A 22293-nucleotide genomic window follows, 5' to 3' on the forward strand; every position below is an offset into this window, starting at 1 on the left:
CACAAAGGAGGGTGAGGACAGGGGTTTGCCTGACCACTACTGAAGCCCTGACCTTAAGGGGGATTGTGCTGATGCTTCTGAATGCCATATACCTTTGCCTGTGTAAAGTTATAAATAAAATACACCTTTGTCATATAAAAGCAAGTGTTTGGCTGAACATTGATTGTTTGTTTGTACTGTTTATTCTTTGAGTTATCAGTCCTGTCAACTGACCTGTATCTACATCCTCCTGAGGGAACCTTGGCTGCTCGACCACATCTGCCACTGACAGTAAGGTGCATCAGAGGTACTTGGCCCAGTAGCTCAGGATCCGTAGTAGGTCTGCCCCAGGAAACCAGGAGTAGAAGGCCTCAACAACCACGGTTGGGCTCAGTAGCACCTCTGTGCCCCTCTGAAAGGGCTTCTGCCACCGCCTTTGTGTAAATTGATGCTTCTAACAGCAGGTAGCACTGGGACTGTCTCCAAGCAGGAACCCATACAATACCGATATAAAGTGCGACTTCTCCATTTCTATCTTTTATCAGCCTTTTTAAAACTGTAATCAGTGCAAAATATTGTTCACAGAATGTGCAAACTTAAGTAAGTGAACATGAACACGCTTTTCAGGTGACAAGCGGTAGTCGCCAACAGCCTTGGAGTGTCTCCAAAGTCAGCCTCTGACGTGCGCACCTGGCACGGATCTGGGCCGGGCTCCTTGGGGGTGGAGGTATTTATAAAGGCGCTGCTACACGTTCTTTTCAGAAAGAAGGGATTCAGCCCGAGTCACCCAGGACCGCTGAGCTGCTCTCGAGGACATGGCTCACTACAAAATACAGGTGGTGACAGGCACTGCCCTCCATGTCAAGACTCTGGGCTCCACCTCTATCACCCTGGTGGGGTCCGAGGGCGAGGGGGAAAGGCGGAGTCTCGGCCACTATCACTCCGATTCCCATAAAAGAGATGTAAGTAGTGGTTTGGGCGCGCGTGCAGAAGAGGGCGCAGGCAGTAAAGTGTGTGTGTGATGATACACTATAATTTCTAGTCGTAATGTTCATTAATTGGAAGGAGTTACAATGCTGCGTCAGGGCGCTAGGGACGGAGCTGAAACTAGGAGGTTTCAATGCGGATCGTCAAGTGCGGATCCACGTGATTGGCATTGTACACTGTGCCCAGCGCTTTCTCTTCGCTCTCCGTAAGGTCGATATTTAATTGCTGTCTCTTACTAGGCACCCTTTTCTGCTTCTCTCGCTCTCCTCTGCAATATTTTCTGCCACTATCCCTCACCGCTCCATTCTCGCATTTCCCCCGATGTTTTTCACATTTGCTCTTCCTGTAGACTGATTTATTTCTGCCCTCTCAGTTCTCGCTCTCTTCAGGGAGCATTTTCTTGCCAGACTTTGTACCCCTTTCTTTCTTTTTGTCTCATCAGTAACTTATGTATTCACTTTCCCTTTCTTTATTAGATTCTACACTCTTCCTTTCTCTTTAAATCTATCTATCTATCTATCTATCTATCTATCTATCTATCTATCTATCTATCTATCTATCTATCTATCTATCTATCTATCTATCTATCTATCTATCCATCTATCCATCTATCCATCTATCCATCCATCCATCCATCTATCTATCTATCTATCTATCTATCTATCTATCTATCTATCTATCTATCTATCTATCTATCTATCTATCTATCTATCTATCTATCTATCTATCTATCCATCCATCCATCCATCCATCCATCCATCCATCCATCCATCCATCCATCCATCCATCCATCCATCCATCCATCCATCCATCCATCCATCCATCCATCCATCCATCCATCCATCCATCCATCTATCTATCTATCTATCTATCTATCTATCTATCTATCTATCTATCTATCTATCTATCTATCTATCTATCTATCTATCTATCTATCTATCCATCTATCTATCTATTTATATATCTATCTATCTTACACAGTTAGGATCTAGTTACCATAGGAAGAGTTTTTTTTTTTTGGGGGGGGGGGGGTTGCTAATAACTTGACCAACCTTCTCAAAAGTTTACCAAAAATAGACTCCTCTATCTCAGCTCTTTCCTTGAATGTTTTGGGGTAATCCATCAACTGATTTATTTCTGCCCTGTCAGTTCTCGTATTTAATTGTTGTTATTGGTGACGTTTGTCAAATTCAATAGGTCTGCTTTATATATGATTATGTGTTGACCCCTTCATAAATACAATAGGCCAGCTATTTATATTTTGGTGTTCCGACCCTTTGACAAATTCAGTAGGTCTACTTTACCTTTATTATATTATTACATCACATACTCAGCTGTGTTCACCAGTGGGAATGATGGGCGCTACTGTGTAGCGGGGGCACGGCCTGGCCACAGGTGAGGCCCTGTTCCTAACCCCACTCTGCATATGACCTAATAATATCTTACTTTAAATTTAAAAAATCCTTAGAAATCCACTGGAAAAAAACAAAGGTTAATGGAACATTATAGTTAAGTGAAATTGTTGCCCTTTCCATGCACTGCTAATTACCTCACATATCGAGTCACTCGTAACTTATTCTACGACATGACTGATAACATTATTGCAATGTCCAAAATTACATAATTCATAACAACGCTGTGCAAGGTGGGGTTGAAAGGGAAAGGGTGGAACTGCCGATGAAATGTTTGTAACATTACATCTTTTTTATAATGGAAAACAGGGCAGACAATGCTAGAACGAAATACCACTACCCAGTTCTCCTGAGTTTTCTGAAATGCCGTCGGGCGGAGGGGAAAAACATACAGAATGGCTCTTGGCCAAGGCAATGACATGGCACCCTTTAACCCCTCTTGGGGACAATGCTCTTGCATCCAAAACTGTGGGAGAAGGGTATTGCTTATACATAGGATGGAAATAGGTTCAATTTAAGATTTCTAAACTGCGCTATTTCCCAAAACACTTCTTCTCTTACGTGAGACTCTAAGTATGAAGGTAGATTGCGACTGAACCAGTTGGCTAGAATGTTCTTACTCCCTGGTAAATAAACCACGTTCAAGCTCAAACCACTCTGTTTCATCCAGGAATAAATCACAAAAGCTATTGAACTAGAGCTCTCACTTTCGGGCCTCCTTGTTTTTTGTTGACATAACATTTGGCTACTTGGCTGTCAATTTTGAGAACTATTGCTTGTCCCTTCAGTTAAGGAGTCACATCTTGAGCAGCTTGCCAAGTTATCAACTTTTTCCAATTGAAAGATTGTATATGTTTGTCTTAATACCAACTCTGTTTCACGTGTACTTCCCCCTAAAGTTGCAACCAACCCCTTGTTCTCTCAACTGTGGTCATGTCATATGGCCGTTAGGTTCATTGTCGACATTGCTAAGTTAGCCTGAGCTCTGCTGCCATGATGCTGCTTTTGTGCACATTACTACATGACTTTATTTTGTAAGACTCTGTTTGTGCCTTACACATGAGAACCGTCTGTTTTCTGCGTTATATGCCTGTTCCCGGAGTTTAGTCTGAACACGGTGTGCAAGGTCGATAAACAATGCCCCTTGTTATTCCGTTCTGGTAGGTCCCTAGACAAAACTTGCTAACACAGCTGCTTTTGCTGGAAACTCGTTCTTTCATATTATGGGGATGCATGTTCTTCTAAAACACACTTGGACAGGGACCTTTCCAGGGAGAAGAGCTATGCTCTTACTATGATATAGAAATACCATCTAGGCACTAAGGTATGGGGTCAGCTGACACTATCCAGAGCTCTTCTTTTATACAATAAAACGTATTCTAGCCAAGGGGGGGTGGTTAGGCCTTATAGTCCTTTATCCACTGCCTATTTACGATGACATCCCCCTTTATAATCTATGGATTTGCAACAATGCTAACTGTTTTAGGTTTATGTGTTTTGCTGCTGGCACTGGCTCATTTACTGCATGTTAGAGCACTATAGTTAAAATAAACATGGTCAACTATAACAGTGACTCTGTTAATTCCTATTGTGGACAATTATGAGTGAGTGAGCGAAAGGGTATGTCTTACTACCGTGATGCCTGGGAGAGTCTGGAGTGTGGTGTTCTGAGTTGTCTAATCATTCGTAGCTTCATGATTGTATAGGAGAATGAATGAGACACTATAGCTAGTCAGATTTGGGTTTTGAGTACTGAGGTGATAGAAAGGCTCAGCCCCTACACACTGTGGTCCTGTTTTCTGCATATAGTTCTGTGTATGTGCAGAATCACCACAACATGTCACCCAATGTTTGGTCTGGTACTTATCTGCGAGACTCCTGAGTAGTGCTTGTGCTTGTCCACAATCCCCTCACCTTTGTTTCTGAAGAAAGTGTGAGGGTGTAACCTCCTATTTAGTGAAGTTTTAGGTTTTTCAAGCTTGAATTCTAAAAGGTCTTCCTCTTTCTCTAATGCGGTGTTTTGCCTGCCGCAAGTAAGTTGTTTCATATTTTTCTTCCATTATGGCAGTTGCCATTGCGCCTCCAAACTGCGCGCCAGTCACTGCTTATTTGACTCAATATAGAGTCCCTAATGGTGATGATGATCTTATTTTTGTTATTGAGGCGGATGCAGCCCACCACTTCAATGTGTTCTATTCTTGGGTAACCTTCCCTGCAGCGAATGGCACTGATAATTTCTTCCACGAGTATATTGCCACTGCACCACCGCAGGATTATTGACCTTATCAAACTCTTGAAGTTAAATTAACAGCTTGGCAACACACTATATGGTTTAATGGTGCCCTTCCTCACCCTTTGACAGCGGTCCTTTAGGCCCCTTTATCGATTGATGGGGCCACATGGCCCATTTTGGCTGGGTATACACCACTCCCAAATTATCTTACTGCTACAGTCGCAGAGCTATGTGGATTACACACTTTGTTAATACGTGTACATAGAGCTGTTATACAGTTCATGTTGCGCAACATGCAGGTGGGACCACCTGGAGTTGCTGCACAACCACAGTGACCTGGTGGTGTAGTTTTCAGTCCAGTCATGAATAATTCAGTGATGGGCAAGTGTCCACCAAATAAGACTTACATCCTTATTGGCGTGCTGAAAAATTTGGCCAACTCAAAGCTGGTTTTCCAAATACCACGCCTGTGGAAAAACACAGGATTCTGACCATGAGCTTACCTAAAGGCCTTGTTCCTGAGTTAGCTGATTGTAACACTTGGGTTAGAGTGTTTGCAGCGGTATAGTCAATGTGTTTTGGCACTCCCTCAATGACCGTTCTGCTTTTCGTGATAAAACGTGTTCAGAATGAACACGGGGCTGTAGCGGCCCTGGAGTTGGAGATAGGACTGGTAGGGGTGTTTGATATTGTTTGTGATATAATCGCTGCTAATCTAAAGGTTGAAGCTGTAAGTTTACAAGTGGCACAACGCTTGGAGGCTGTTGCTGACACAGACAGAGCGGATTGCCAAAGATTATTGCTAAAGCTTATAAAACCTTAGGGCGCAATAGTCTGGGAATTAAGCCTTTTACTCACACTAAAGCTCAACGAAAAGCCCCCACTGATAAGGATGGGCACCTGTTATTTTCTAAAAAGAACTGGAGAAATAAAAAACAGGGGCAACAGCAACAGATGCAAGATTTGCGTTCTGGTTCACCGACACCTGATTCTTCTGAGCGAACTTATGATTTGCACGACTTTGCAAAAATTAAAACTTCTGATAGTTTTCAAGTCCCTGATGGGCACTCTTCTTGTTCTTTATAGGACACATCGGACTTTCAAGTCTGTAGTGGGGAGCGCTAAGATCACAGCAAAGGTGGGACCACGCAACAGGGAGGGGATCAAACTCAACAGTTTGACGTAAAAGCCAAATAAGACAGACTGCCTTGTTTTCGACCCCTGTATCAAAAGAAAAAGGTTGCTGCTTTAAGAGCGAAGTATGCCTCAGACGGTGAGAATGCTACTCCTAGACTGTACATGGGCAGTGATTCTGCTCGACAATGCCACAGAGGTTACCATAGTGCGGGAGGCACTGCATCCCTATCTGGAGGCAAGAGCAACTGATACGTTTATTACAGTAAAAATAGCAGATACTCGAGTTGCGCTCCCGGATAGACTAGATGAAATTGTTTTCCAAATTGAGGGTGATATATACACCTTAAAATGACAGTGGTTTTTGGGGAAACTCTCACCTCCTCGTATGACATTTTGTTGGCGGAGGCAGATTGGCCTCCACCATTTGTTATGGCCGCTTCTAGAGGGGAGGATGTGATACTTTCGAGTTTTTCACATTACGTCCCTGAGGAAGCTAAACAGGCTTATGCATCTGAGTGGGTATTTGCCCTGCCCCAGCAGTGTACCATAATCTGGTGGGTTGAAATAGAGATTCACCGGTCCATGAGATACCATTATGATCTATGTCACAGCCTAAACTGCAATATCCTATCAGGCATGAGGCTAAAGCTCCCCATAGTGTCATTCTGACTCAATTGAAATTTCAAGGTACAATTGAATCCTGTGTATCACCAATGAATAATCCTCCTTTTACGGTATTGAAGCCGGACGGTTCATATCGCATTGTATTAGATTATCGAAATTTGAATAGTATTGTCGTACATTTGTGATGCAGAACATACACAGCTCTGCGCTAGTGAACAGTCTTATTCATAAAAAATACAAAACCACACTGGCTATATCCAATGGTTTCTACAGTCATTACTTGGCTCCTGAGAGTCGTGACTTGACAGCATTTCCCGTCATCGGAAATCAGAAAAAAATGACGTACTTGCCTATGGGGTATAAGAGCAGCCTCAGGGCTTTTGCTGCATGTGTTGTGTCTTTGTTGCATAGCATAGATTCAGATGCGTTCTCGTACGTCGATGATATTTAGCTGACAGACGACTAACTGATACTGCATCTTGTCCTAGTCGACCGTATTATTATGTTGTTTGACGACTAAGGATACAAATTAAATTTAGCAAAATCACACATCGCTTGTTATGCGGTGCTCTTTTTGGGCTACAAGATCAATACTGAAGGTAGGGGCTTAGCCCCCCACTTTCTGAAGAAATGTGCACAATTGCAACCTCTGTCTACAGTGAAGAAGCTTCAGTCTTTGCTGTGATTTTTACATTTTGGGAGGACATAAATTCCCGATTATGCCCAGCGTATCAAACCGCTCTACGCATTGATACAACCTACATATTCTTCTGCCTGCTGGCTTCCGGAACACACCTCTATTCTACCATCTTTGCAGTCCGATCGGCTAGTGACTAACTACTTGTTGACGTGTGATTCTTCCACGAATTTGGTCATACTTATTGTACCGGGTACATTGGGTTTCACTTACTTAACGTTCAATGAAGGAGACACAGTACCTATTGCATACATATCACATTCATACACAGCTGTGGAAGCGCAATTTTCGAATGTTGAAATGATTTTGACTGCGGGGAAACGCATTCTTATGGTTTCGCCTATCCCTGCTTTAGAAGCAGTGACTAAGGCAAGTGTACCTAAATCTAAAGCTCTATATCCCGATGGATACAAAGGGCTAATTCTTTGACATCGGCTGATGTAACGTTTATCTTTGATCCTGCTCTTCAGACACAGGAATTTGTACAGTATGAACTTGTTTATTCTCCTCCATTGTTGTTGCTTCCTATGGATGACTACAAATATATAATTAATGCCAACAGCTCGGCTCAACCTGTCATCAGATCCAAACATCCTTATTCAGCAGCTTGTGCTATTGTAGCCGGTTCAATTTTAAATGGTGAATTTAAGTCTTCTATTGTGCATAAACAGGCAGTTGGGAACTGTACGGCACAAAGGGCAGAGCTATGACCCTAATGTGAATACTCCTATTGTGTATGATTCTTACTACTTTGTCCAGTCTTTTAATGACAACTTATTTTATTGCTCTCAGAATGAATATCGAGATTCTAATGGCAGCGCAATAAAGCATAAAACGCTTTGGGTTCAAGTGGCGGACCTTAAAGAACATCTCCCACTCACACAGGTTATACATACTCTTGGCCATCAGCGTGTGGGAGCACATGCTGTTGCTAATCCTTTGACTGATGAGGCAGCCAAATCTGCAGTTGCCACATGTTCAGTAGCAGCAGTTACAAGATCCATGACTAAGATAGTGTAACAAGGGCCCTGCGATTCGCCCCGAGGCCGGGCGACAACTGACATTTTGTGACCCCCCCTCTTGTTTCCACAGCCCCCGCACACACCATTGTGGACGGGTCAGGAGAGGTACAGCTGCGACGAGGAAGATGACTACGGGCCCTTTAAGCGGATCGAGGAGCTAACGGAGGAGGAGGAGTCCGGGGCGCCGATAAAGGGCGGCGTCGATGACCACCAGGTGTGTTACTACACCGGAGGAGTGGACAGTGAGAAGCAGAGAGGAGTGGCGGGAAGCAGCGAGGAGGAGTGGAGCAGTGGAGGAAGGCGAAGCAACGAGGAGGAGCGGAAGAGCGGAGTGTGGTGGATCAGCGAGGAACGAACATCAGAAGCGGAGGGATCGGCGAACCAGAACCCCAGAGACGAGCCGACAGCACGAGAAGCAGCCGGGTCTCAGGAGATATCGGGAAGAAGAGGAGCGTCCGGGACGGCAGAACGCGACACGCCAGGAGGCCAACCCCACGAGTCGCCCAGCCGTACACCAGGAGGGGTACGGCTTGCAGAGGTGCGTAATCGCTTCCTGGGGTGGTGGAAAACGAAAGGCAGACGCTTGACTTAGTTTAACTTGTCACGGTATGAATGTGATATCCTTAACGCTCAATCACAAGCCTCCCTTTGTATAAGTTCTCACGTCCTAGAAGTGATTGTCACGGGGTGTCTTACTCCCCCCCCCTTTTGGTTTGGGTAGTGGGTTGTTACTCTTCACTCCACCATACTGATACCTGCCTCTCTTCTGTTCCCTTTTGGGTGTCGGTGAGCGCGGACATAACGGAGCCTCCGAAGACCCGCAGGAGGAGGAGCCCCGTCCGGAGAAAGGAGGAGGGAGTGCTCCGAAAAACCCACCAGGAAAGAAGCCGTTCTCCCAGAAAAGGAGCTGTGAGAAAAACATGTACCGATTCACTGTTGGAAATAATAAACCCCGGCAAAACAAAGACACGTCTCTTGCCTATTCCTAGTCCCGCAGTTACAGTGGTGGAGAATGCGGGCATAGCCTCCGTCTGTGTAACAAAGATGGAAGAAGTGGTACAGGCCCTTGAGGTTCCGTGACGATTTTACTCGTGTTTGTAACATTGTCGTAAATACATAATTTTGGTATCAGTGAACCGCAAATGATCCATTTAGTATATCCTGGTGTTTTCGCTATGCTACGAGCAAGAGCACTCCAGTTACAAACACATTTCTGTTCTACCCATGGCATCCATCTTAGAACACGGAAGCCATTTTGTATTCCTTGCCCTCACATAGTCAATGGACACGCAATGACCTCTTTTTCATCTAAGGACACGTAGGCTTTACCCGGCGATTCACCTTGCAAGGGACACGTGCACCTTAGGCCAGCAACGCTGTGGCAGCATGACTCGGCAAGAACTGCCTCCCCAGCCTGAGGCCAGTCCTGCTATACTGGTTCTTGTGTTCGTTGGCCTGATCATGATTAGGCGGCCGAAGCTGGTAACCGTGCCCATTTACGACCCACAAACATCTCTTATCCTACTTTCCTATCTTCTGCACCTGGCTCTGCTCCTTTCCTTCTGGGCCTTTATTAGGGGGAGGTAACGAAATTTACGATGAGGCGGTCCGGGTCTTGAATGAGAAATTGACATGGGATTATGATGGAAAAGTGGGAACCCCTCATTCGTAATGTTTTGACATCAGATACTGTTGACGATTCCTGTGCAACGCCAAATATTTATTGTTTAAGACACGAATGTTTAGAACTGTGGTAACATGTAAAGAATTTGCCCCGAGCAGAATATTTAGTATTTAAGGAGTAACCCTCTTTGTACAAATTGAACAGGCTCCTAGACACTGCCCGTGTGCAGTTTCTGTGACTTCTGTGTCCCTGCAGTAATAAACCTTTGGTCTTTGACGCCACCATCGAGAAGCCCGTGTTTCTGTTTGTTTGTGCACCGAGACAGGTTGAACTCCGGGGTCTTCGGGTGTTGTCCCTGACACCTCTGGACGGAACCAAAAAGTCCAGAACTCCAATTGGCGCCCAACGTGGGGCGACGTCATTCGGTACCGGTCCAAAAGCCTGAAGAGTTCGAGGAGCTTCGTGTGAAGATTTCAGAGGGAGGCGCCCCACTTCATCGATCCCGGCATATCGCAAAAGTGGCCCCGACGTTCTCTTCCACGAGGGTTCCCGTTCAGACGGCTGCAGTGGTCCGTTGCCTTGACCGTCGCCCTGTCTTGGACCCGAGGTGCAGTCCTCAGTACGGCGAGACGTGACGGGTTTCTCCTTGGTGACGTCTTCAGTACCTCAGTTAAGTATTTTGTGAGGGTTGCTCCTGTTTGGATAATCCTTTTAGTTCTCAGTTCAGTTCAGTTCTGTAAGATTATCACTGGTTATTCTGGTTACGATAATCATTCTGTTCAGTTCAGGTATCGATACATTTGTCAGTTCTGGTAGGCCTAAGTTCTTGGTTCGAGTGCGCATCTTTTCTGTTTGTGTCTTGTTTGTTTTGTGTTCCGGATTATAAAATGGTAAGTCGGAAAAATTGTATGTTGTCTTGTTTTAGTTGCAACAGTGATTCCCAGTTAGAGGACTCGTGTTTGGTTCCTCCGATTGGAACTCCTCTTTATGATCTATATTGCAAATTTGGTGTGGGCCCTATCTCTTATAACGAGGTATGGATCCACTATACAGAGAAAGATGGTGTCCTTAGTTGGCCACTACATGGTAGTTTTGAACCTGAAGTTCTCGATAATCTAGAAAGAAGGTTGTTTAAGAAGAAAGCCCGGCCGGCAATGTTTGATTCTTTCCGTTATTGGCGAAAAGAATCTAAACAGAGAGAAATTAAAAAGTTGAAGAAAGAACAAAAAGAGCAAGAGTTGACTTTAGAACAGTCTGCTAAGCAACTGCAACTCAACGAGTCTGAAAAAGCGATGGAGGTGGCCAATAGAGAGCGTAATTTAGCGATAGACAAGTGCTATCCTGCTTTGCCATCGAGTACAGCTAAGATAGTAGAGGACCCTGAAAAGGATCCCCTGTTGTCTTACTTGTTACGATCACCCCCACCGTATGCACAGGGTGCTACGGCTCCACCTATACCGAATGTTCAATTACCGGTTGCTGGACAACCTGGTGTCCCTGTTCCCGCTCCCCTGAATCAAATTCCTGTACCTCCTGTGGTCAATATTAATGTTCCTTCGACAACCCCTCTTCCAGGGTTGCCGGCTTCTTTACCTATGCCTGTGTCGTTCACACCTGCTAGTTCACAAGCTATTTTGCCTGCTACTCCTACTGTTCCTAATCTATCTGTTCCAACTGCTACTCTATTTACTGCCTCTGCTAATATTATGACTCCACTTTCTGTTCGTCGGAGAATCACTGATTCTGTCTCCAATATTCTATCTCCCTTCTATAAAACTCTGATTAAGACTCCTACCTCTGACTCTGTGCAGAGACGTAGTCAGCTTCCCAGTACTGAAGAGCGAGGAATATTAGATTCCACTGCTCTTAGATGGGTTTCAAAAGTTGGAAGATATAATGTACAAGATGTATTAGATACATTTATGCAATGGAATGAACCGACACAACGATATGTGTTCGATGAAATGTGTTTCCTTCTACGTGAGGAATTGGAAGAGGATGACCCTGAATCAAATCAAGGAGAATTAATTAATGTTCAGAAAGAGTTTGCTGCAGGTATGATAGTTGGTCAAAATATAAAAGAAGCGATGGAACTGATTTTAAGTTATAGGAATGACCCATCCCTTCGTTCTCCGAGGGAGTTAGAGAAACATAGTACGAAACAAAATCGTCAATACCCAATGAGAGAGGTTCCACCAATTTGGCGTGAAGCTGTGCAAGCTAATGTAAACCTTGGTATCGCAGCCGCTCCGGCCCAATTCCAGAGAGTATGGATACATATTCCATGGAAGCGAGCTGAAGTATTAGCAGTGAAACAGGCCTTGCCAGATCCGCGTAAAAATCCTGCAGGGTACTACAAAGAGTTGGCTCAAACAGTTGACGCTTGTGTATTGAATCTTGCTGACATAGATCTGCTATTTGGTAATGTAGTACCGCAACCAATTTGGGCTAAAATTCGTAAAGAGAATCATCCAGTTGCCCTAGGTGGTGACTGGGCAGCTATAATTGCAGCGGATGGTCAACAAATAGGTGGTTCCAAACCAGAACCCCTAATTGCTAATTTGCCTGGTAGAATAATCGATTTAATGAAAACCTTGATGCCAGCATTGCGCGTTAACTGGGACAAATTGTCCGCGTGCAAACAGAAGAAAGACGAAAGCGTCTCCGACTTTTTCACAAGATTTGAGGAGACTTTCGTGGATCATAGTGGTCAGGATATGAGCACAGAAGGAGGCCAGAGATTATTTGTTGATAAATTTGTGCACAACCTGTTGCCAGAACTTAGTGGTAAATTAAAGAATTCTGAAAGTGCGTGGGCTGTCTCTACGACTGCACAGATACTTGCGACTGCCCAGTACTATGAAAATAGGGATAAAGAGGAGAAAGAAAAATCAGATAAAAAGACGAAAGATTTAAAGACTAAAGTACTTTTACAGCAAGCTTATCCGCCTCGCACGAATCAGACTAACATGCAGCAAGGGTCATATCAAAGAACGGATTATAATTTTCAAAGGCCACAATACCAATGGAATCAATGTGCTTATTGCAAAGTGGAAGGTCATTACAAGAATGAGTGTCCAGTTCGGGCACAAAATAATGCTGCGGCAGCTCAGAGAGGTCGTGGTAGTTCTATGCAAAATTCTAGAGGTCGAGGAAGAGGTGCTATGCCTCCGCAGACGAGTGATCGCCCTTCTAATTATTTCGACCAGCGAAACGGACAATCTGCCCAACAGAATAGGTCTCCACAGTATCATGTTGAAGACTATTATGAAGCTAGTGAGGAAGGTCAGCAAAGTGAGTACTAGGACAGCCATGGACAAAGAGAGGGAGTAGTATCAGTTCCAGTAGATCAGAGTGGGCCTTATGTCGCAGTAGCAACATCAGGTATAGTCGAACCGTTTCTGTTGGATACTGGTGCAGCAAAAAGTTCTATCATACATGCGAAACTCCCTGGCGCACCTTTGTCTGGCTCAACAAACGTTTCAGTAGGTTTTTCGGGCGCCCCTGTTCATAACCCTGTTTCTGGTCCTTTGTCTATTTCTGTTGGACCCTGTCAATTGAAAGCACCCCTGATTTTGACGACAGGTTGTAACGAAAATCTGCTTGGTTTAGACTTGTTAAAACGCCTTTATGCGACATTATACTGTTCTCCAGAAGGAGTACAGCTTACGTTGGGTAAAAGAATAATCTCTCCGATGTACTTGTCGATGGATGCGCTCCCACCAGAGCTGCGTTCACTCCCTGATACTCTTTGGGCGACTGGTCCTAATGATGTAGGTCTATTGGAAATTCCACCCTATGTAGTAACTTTGAAAGCAAATGTCAAACTTCCACGAATTCCACAATACAGAATCTCTAGTGAAGGTGAGCGTGCGCTCCTACTGATAGTGCATGATCTGATTGAGAAAGACGTTATAGAAGAAACTAGAGGTAATATCTGTAATAGTCCTGTACTGCCTATTTTGAAACGAACTGACCCAACAAAACCTCCAGTATATAGGTTTGTAATTGATCTTAGAGAGGTTAATAAAATTGTGATTCCACAGTTTCCTGTGGTTCCAGACATTACTGCATTGTTAACGTTGATTCCTGCTACAGCAGCATGGTTTTCGGTTGTCGACTTGAAAAATGCCTTTTTCAGCATTCCGATAGCCGAGGAAAGCAGAGATATTTTCGGTTTCTCTCTAGGAGGACGAAGCTTCAGGTTTAAACGCGCTCCACAAGGTTATTGTGAAAGCCCATCCATTTACAGTCAAGCATTGAAAAGCCAGTTAGATTCATTTGTACTTCCTCCTGGTTCTGCTTTAGTACAATATGTCGATGATCTTCTAGTGGCTGCTGATGACAAGGAAACTTGCAAAACAGCTACGATTTCTTTATTGCATCACTTGTCAGATTTGAATCACAAGGTGTCACCTTCAAAAATGCAATACTGCTGCCAAGAAGTGACCTACCTAGGTCATCTCTTGTCAAAGGAGGGAAGGAAGTTGACCCCAGAGAGAATAAAGGCAATTACACAGATGAATGTTCCTAGCACGCAGAGAGAAGTACGTGCCTTTTTAGGTATTACCTCATATTGTAGGCAATGGATCCCAAATTTTTCTCTTTTGGCAAAACCATTGGTAGCCTTGACTGGGAAAGGTGTTCCGAGTCCGGTACCATGGTCTGCTGAATGTCAGCAGAGTTTTTCTGAGTTACGAAATGCACTGTGTTCAGCACCTGTATTGGGTACACCCGACTACAGTAAGCCATTCACGCTCTATGTCCATGAGAGAGAAGGTTGCGCGTTGAGTGTGTTGACACAGAAATTTGGTGATAAACAACGCCCTTGTGCGTATTTTTCATCAACATTAGATCCAGTAGCTAGAGCGTTGCCTAGTTGCTTGAGAGCTACAGCCGCAGCTGCAGCCTCCATTCGACAATCTGCTGGTTTAGTAATGAACAACATGCTAGTGGTTATGGTTCCTCATGCTGTGGATACACTCATGAACCGAACCAAGACGCAGCACCTTACCAGTGCTAGATTATCAGGTTATGAACTGACACTGTTAGCTAGTCATATTCAGATCAAGAGATGCAATGTATTGAATCCAGCAACATTGTTGCCGACTAGCCAAGAGTCGAGTGATTCCGAACCACACGACTGTTGTTTCAAAACTGAGGAAGAAACCAAAGGACGAATTGATCTAAAAGACACTCCGTTATCAGATCCAGATGGCACGCTGTATGTTGATGGGTCTTGCTTCAAATTGGAGAATGGTGATGTGACTGCTGCTTATGCAGTAACGACCTTGAGTACGATTGTGGAGACTGCAAGAGTGAGTCAGAATTCTGCCCAGGCTGCAGAATTGATCGCGCTAACAAGAGCGTGCGTTTTAGCTAAGGGAAAGAGAGTGAATGTGTTCACAGATAGTCAGTACGCGTTCGGCGTGGCCCATAGTTTTGGCCGTTTGTGGAAAGAGAGAGGTTTCATTACGTCCCATGGGACTAAGATTCAACATGGCCAGCTAGTTAATGACTTGTTGGAATCTCTAACCTTGCCGACTGAAGTTGCGATTGTGAAATGCAGTGCTCATAAAGCAATCACGGATGATGTTGGTCGTGGGAATGCTTTTGCCGATGAGACTGCAAAACAGACATCTAGAAATATGATGAGTAGAATGTATGTTGCAACGTCTGCAAGATGGATTTCTGAGTCTGGAATGTGTGAAGACACAGTGGAAAGCGTGAAAGAAATTCAGAAAGAGGCGACTGAGGAGGAAAAACTTGCATGGAAAGAGAGCACGGGTAAATTGGACTCGAGTGGGTGTTGGATTGACTTGTCGGAACAACAGCGTTGGATGTTGCCTGATGCGTATGTGCTTGCAGTAGTGACGATGGCACATGGAACAGCACACATCAGTTCAAAAGGGATTTGTAAGATGTTGGCTCCGGTCTGGAAGAATGATGGGATTAGTAAGTGTGCAGAGAGAGTGGTGAGGAATTGTATGGTATGCTTGATGCATAATCCTGGCAAGGGAATCCCCACACCTGCAGGTCACTTCGCTCCTCCTTCCTGCCCCTTTGAAGTGATCCAGCTAGACTTCATTCACATGGATCGTTGTAATAACCTGAAATACGTCCTAGTGGTAGTTTGTGCTTTCTCCAGATGGATCGAAGCATACCCGCTGAAGGACAATACTGCCTTATCCACTGCCAAAATTCTTCTTAAAGAATACTTCCCCAGATACGGAATGCCACGGATTGTATGGTCAGATAACGGAAGTGAGTTCGTAGGGAAAGTTATGCAGAGTGTGTGTGCCGGCCTAGGGATTAGACAGAAGTTTCATAGTGCGAATCATCCCCAGTCCGCGGGTTTAGTCGAGGGTTACAATGGCACCCTTAAACTGAAACTTGCTAAGATACAAGCATCCACGGGTTTGTCCTGGCCAGACGCATTGCCTTTGGCTTTGCTATCAACAAGAGCAACTGTACATTCTAGAGTAGGGCTTAGTCCATATGAAATAGTTTTTGGTCGCCCTGCAAATGTTTGGGGGGTACCTAGACCAAAAGAATTCAAGCAGCTGGAATACCCAATGTTAATTGATTACCTTTTGGACTTGACTGCTAAATTGAGTCTTATTCACCAACAGGTTTTCGATGCATTGCCAAAGCCACCGGAGAGTCCAGGCCATCAGCTGAAACCGGGTGACCAGGTGGTCATTAGAAATTTTGCAAGAACGAAAAATCTTCAGCCCAGATTCATTGGCCCTTTTCAAGTCCTACTAGCAACGAGAACTGCTATTCGTGTGGCCGGAAGGAAGAACTGGATCCATACGACACATGTCAAACGTGTACCTCTGCCACTTCCTTACGACAACTGGGTAAAGAAAGGAATCGGTGCCTCTGAAACGGAACAAGTCCCCAGGTTCATACCTTTCAGCGATGCAGAACTGATCACGGATTCACCAAATTCTGACTCTCCTCCTGAAACTGCTCTTTTGAACCCTGAACATTTGCCATCTGCGAACGTGAACATTGCAACGTCAGCTGAAAATACATTGTTTCCAGATCAGACAGCTCCTGCAAAACTGAGATACAACTTGCGACCTCGCAATATGGACAAATAAAGCAGGAAACTGCCTATTTTCAGATTTGAATTTTCTATACATTGCCTCCAGCCAGGAAGTTTGCTAATACTTTGTATTGTTTCTTTTTGTTTTAAGATTGCCTTGCCGTCTGGGTAGCCGTAGGGTCGTGGCTGTGTGCCTAGTTGAATCTGCGGGGGTCAGACACAAGGTCGATCTTTCTGTTAGTTCTGGGAACTCCCAGGGCTGATAGAGGCATTTTCATCTACGTACACATCATCAGTGGTCGCGAACGGTCGTAGAAGATGGAGCTTCCTGAGCTGCAAAGAAAGAATGTAATTTACGTTCGCAGAAATAGACTGTACCGAATACTTCACAACAAATGCTTTCTAATGCAATGTGCAGTTACGTTTTTAATCGTTTTGATAACGTTGGTGGGTGGAATCATCTTTGGTGTGCATTTGATTTTCATGCCGGTAACTACAGTATCTCCCCTTGATCCTACTACTTCTACGGTTTCTTCTATGCATTCTTTTCACTCATTTCCTGAACACGAACAAGCTCGCGCTCAGAATTTATTAACAATACATTTGTACAGCTCTTGCATCAACACCAACTGGTAGTTAATACTACAGACTGCTGGGTGTGCGGCTTGATACCTCACACTATGGATAAAGGCATTCCCTATCTAGTCTTGCCTTTTAGCTACAATGGATCATTTCAGGCCTTTCAGACCATTTTTTCATATGCCCTTGAAACCTATCCTCCGCGTCCACCACGGTCCACTAAATACAACTCAGCCAACAAAGCTTTAGTCCAGGGAATTATTGACATGATTAAAGACGTCAATAATACTCCATCTTACCCTAGAGATGAATTACGGGTGTATTTGAGTTGGAACTCTACCGAGTATCGCCTTAGTTTGGGGGAAAGCAAGCGTAAAAGCTCCACTTCAGTTTGGGTCGTGCCTCACCGAGGTCAGGTCTGTTTGTAAGGAAATGGGAGAAATCTGAGAGCTCAGCTAGGGAGGAGTGAGTGCGTTGAGACTTACGTATTTCCGTCTAATTCCTCCCCTGCCTTTCTGACTGCTAGAGGTACCTACTTCATCTGTCAGGACAGAGCATATACATGGCTGCCTGCTGACTTTTCAGGTTCATGTTATATTGCTCGATTGTTACCTCCGACATACACTGCTTCTTCAGATTATCACAAGACCAGAGTAGCAAGAGGTGTCTTCAGCAAGGAAGATACCGCTGGTCAGGAAGCTGGAGACTTCTTCAAAGGTTTCCTTCCGTTTTGGGGGCCTATGGCCAATAGTAGAAATCTACGTCAACTAACACGGGTAGTTGAATCTACTATTACAGAAACTGCTGGTGCCCTTAGTAACTTAACAGCTGAGCTCCAGGCGGATCGTCTCATGACGTTGCAGAACCGTATGGTTCTAGACGTAATACTTGCAGATCGAGGTGGGGTATGCAGAATGATCCAATCGAGCTGCTGTGTCTTTATTCCAAATAATGCTCCAACAGTCTATGAAGCGATCTCTAAGCTACACAAGATTTCCGACTCTATACACGTAGATAAGGGAAACTGGTCCTTCATGGAGTGGTTTTGGACTCTGGTATCAGCGTGGGGATGGAAGGTTCTGATGGTCATTGGTGTCATCCTAGTATTTCTGTTCTCGTGCTGTCTTATTATCCAATGTGGTCCCGCTCTGTGTAGTCTCTGTGCTGCAACCTGTTTCAGAAAACCACCTGCATTAGGAGAAAAGGCACGAGACAGGATGATGATACAACAACATGTCACTGACCTAATGAGCATAGAATTAGACTCTGACTCTGATATAGACTGAGTAATTGCCTATGTAAGAGCAAAAGGAGGGTCTGAGGTTCCGTGACGATTTTACTCGTGTTTGTAACATTGTCGTAAATACATAATTTTGGTATCAGTGAACCGCAAATGATCCATTTAGTATATCCTGGTGTTTTCGCTATGCTACGAGCAAGAGCACTCCAGTTACAAACACATTTCTGTTCTACCCATGGCATCCATCTTAGAACACGGAAGCCATTTTGTATTCCTTGCCCTCACATAGACAATGGACACGCAATGACCTCTTTTTCATCTAAGGACACGTAGGCTTTACCCGGCGATTCACCTTGCAAGGGACACGTGCACCTTAGGCCAGCAACGCTGTGGCAGCATGACTCGGCAAGAACTGCCTCCCCAGCCTGAGGCCAGTCCTGCTATACTGGTTCTTGTGTTCGTTGGCCTGATCATGATTAGGCGGCCGAAGCTGGTAACCGTGCCCATTTACGACCCACAAACATCTCTTATCCTACTTTCCTATCTTCTGCACCTGGCTCTGCTCCTTTCCTTCTGGGCCTTTATTAGGGGGAGGTAACGAAATTTACGATGAGGCGGTCCGGGTCTTGAATGAGAAATTGACATGGGATTATGATGGAAAAGTGGGAACCCCTCATTCGTAATGTTTTGACATCAGATACTGTTGACGATTCCTGTGCAACGCCAAATATTTATTGTTTAAGACACGAATGTTTAGAACTGTGGTAACATGTAAAGAATTTGCCCCGAGCAGAATATTTAGTATTTAAGGAGTAACCCTCTTTGTACAAATTGAACAGGCTCCTAGACACTGCCCGTGTGCAGTTTCTGTGACTTCTGTGTCCCTGCAGTAATAAACCTTTGGTCTTTGACGCCACCATCGAGAAGCCCGTGTTTCTGTTTGTTTGTGCACCGAGACAGGTTGAACTCCGGGGTCTTCGGGTGTTGTCCCTGACACCTCTGGACGGAACCAAAAAGTCCAGAACTCCACCCTCGTACAAGGACAGGAACGACTGGAACGACTGGCCGAGCAGCAATTGCGGGCGGCTGACGCAGACAGAGAACTAATTAAGGTGGCCGTGGTGGCCCGGGCACTCGACCCCCCCTACTGCTGGTTCGGTGGCTGTAGGCAGCATACGCACGAATATAGGGGGGGTTTCGTTACAGAAGTATCAACCCGGGGAAGATCCTGACGCCTTTTTGCTCAATTTTGAGAGGGCCGCCAGAGCATGTGGATGGCCGGGAGTGATATGGCCGTTCTTTTTGGCCCCATTGTTGGTGGGGGAGGCACAAGCCGCCTACCAGGTGGCCAACCCCCGAGGGTACACTCCGTATACAGAAATAAAAAGAATCATCTTGGATCACCTTGGCCTAGACAGAGAGGCCTACAGGCTAAGATTCAGACGAGAGAGAGGTGTACCGGGAGAGACCCCAAAAACTCTGTTTGTCCGCCTGAAAATGGCCGCGGATAAATGGCTCAGCCCCAACGATAGCACCAAAGAAGAAATTATGGACCGCATATATTTGGAACAGTTTCTGGAGGCGCTGCCTTTCGCTACCCAACGGTGGCTAAAACAACATCATGATTTAACAACTAACCAGGCTGTCGAAATGGCAAACACATTTTCGCGAGTACAACAGCGTCCTCCCATGCCGAGTGAAGCCGAAAAACAGAAACCCCCCTACAAAAGCGAGAGGAAACCCTTGAAAGCCCCTGAACCCCTGAAGACACGGCCATGGAGAACAGAGCCCTTGCCGCATAGTGGGCCGCAGTGTTTTGAATGCGGGACTTGGGGCCATATAGCACGACTATGTCCGAGACGGAAGCCGGTCGAGGAACCCATGGAGGTGGGATACCTACCCCGGACGGTGCTATACTCCGCAGAAATGGGACACGCCTATCTTGTAAGTATAGCGATCAACGGCAACACGATACAAGCCCTACTTGATTCGGGCTGCCGTCAATCTGTGGTGCAGGCCCATCACGTGCGTCCTCACCAGTTGATACCCCAAGAGAAAGTGTATATTAGGTTTGTCCACGGTGATGTGCGACCGTACCCCGTGGCGGTACTACCGTTGACACCTAAGAATGGCATCCCGTTCCGGGTACGAGTGGGGGTATTGTCCTCCCTTCCTGAGGACCTGATCATTGGAACAGACAATCCTGACTTTCTTGATTTGTTCAAAAACAGCATAGGGTTGGACAGGGTAAGAAGGGCTGCCCCGGACACCTGACGTCTATACCGGCAATGGCCTCCCCTGAACCATGGGTATTGGACAGAAGTTTTGAATTCGCACAAACGAACGACCCAACTTTGTTCAACGCCTGGGAGACAGCCCACCAAAACCAAGGAACTGACCAGGTCTCCTACCCACGTCTGTTTATCAAAAACGACTTACTGTATAGAAAAGGAAAAAAAGAAGACCCGGAACAACTGGTGGTCCCGGTCCCGTTTAGAGAGCAAGTACTGTTTTATTCTCACTCACACCTGGTGGCAGGGCATACCGGGGCAGAAAAAAACGACACAGAATCTACTAAAGTGTTTCTATTGGCCGGGAATTTACAAAGATGCAATGATCTATTGTCAGAAATGCGATGTGTGTCAAAAAAGAAACATGACAAAGCCTCCAGCAGTACAGTTACAACCCCTTCCTATCATCGGAGTCCCCTTTGAGAGGGTGGGGATGGACATCATAGGCCCTTTACCGAAAACGAAAAAAGGACACCAATACGTATTGGTGTTGGTGGATTACGCCATTAGATTCCCGGAAGCATTCCCACTCGCCTCTACCACCACCAGAAATGTAGCGGATAAAATGCTAGAATTGTTCTCCCGCGTGGGGTTCCCGAAGGAGATATTGACGGACCAAGGAACCCCCTTCGTGTCACGTCTCATGGGGGATGTCTGTAAACAGTTAAACATACAGCAAATACGGACAGTGGTGTACCATCCGCAAACGGATGGCCTGGTAGAGCGATATAATCGCACGCTGAAGACCACTTTGAGAAAAATGTTAGAGGTCAACAGTACGGAATGGGATCAGGTCCTCCCCCTAGCATTGTTCGTCATCCGCGGACAGAAACAAAGTAGCCTGGGGTTCTCATCTTTTGAGCTACTATACGGTCGTCAACCCCGTTCTTTGTTAGACATGACCAAAGAGGCATGGGAGAAGGAAACCCCGGAAGAGACAGCCAAAACCTTGGAATACGCCCGCAATCTAGGTTCCAAATTGGGCAAGCTGAGAGACCTGGCCTTTGCCAACCTAGAGAAAAGCCAGGTGCGACAGAAGAACGCATATGACAAGGGAAAAAAATGGAGACGACTCGAGAAGGGTGATTGGGCGTTGATACTGTTGCCCTCCTCTACCCAGAAATTTAAGGCCGAATGGGGAGGACCATACAAGGTGGTCGGGACAATCGGAAACACCAGCTATAGGATACAGATAAATCCACGGAAAACCCAAGTTTACCATATCAACATGCTAAAAAAATGGCTAGGGAGGCCTCCGGCAGAGGTACATCTAACAGACCCTGAAATGGGGTGCTCGTCTACTACTCTGGCACATCTCGTGATCAACGAGGAATTGAGCGAGAGCAAGAAAACGGAGCTGATGGAAACCTTGGGACCACACGCCCCGGTGTTTTCGGATATACCCGGAAAAACC

General features: G+C 45.4%; 1 protein-coding gene across 1 annotated transcript in view; it reads left to right on the top strand.

The window, feature by feature from the left end:
* The first annotated feature begins 751 nt into the window (after nucleotides 1-751).
* Nucleotides 752-22293, top strand: part of LOC144798609 (hydroperoxide isomerase ALOXE3-like) — a 413185-nt gene continuing 391643 nt past the window's right edge. Inside the window, exon 1 of the mRNA XM_078669567.1 lies at nucleotides 752-941. Within this exon, the coding sequence (XP_078525693.1) occupies nucleotides 795-941 (147 nt within the window). The 5' untranslated portion in view covers nucleotides 752-794. The remainder of the gene's footprint in view (nucleotides 942-22293) is intronic.

Source organism: Lissotriton helveticus, chromosome 12, assembly GCF_964261635.1.
Source record: "Lissotriton helveticus chromosome 12, aLisHel1.1, whole genome shotgun sequence".
Lineage (NCBI taxonomy): Eukaryota > Metazoa > Chordata > Amphibia > Caudata > Salamandridae > Lissotriton > Lissotriton helveticus.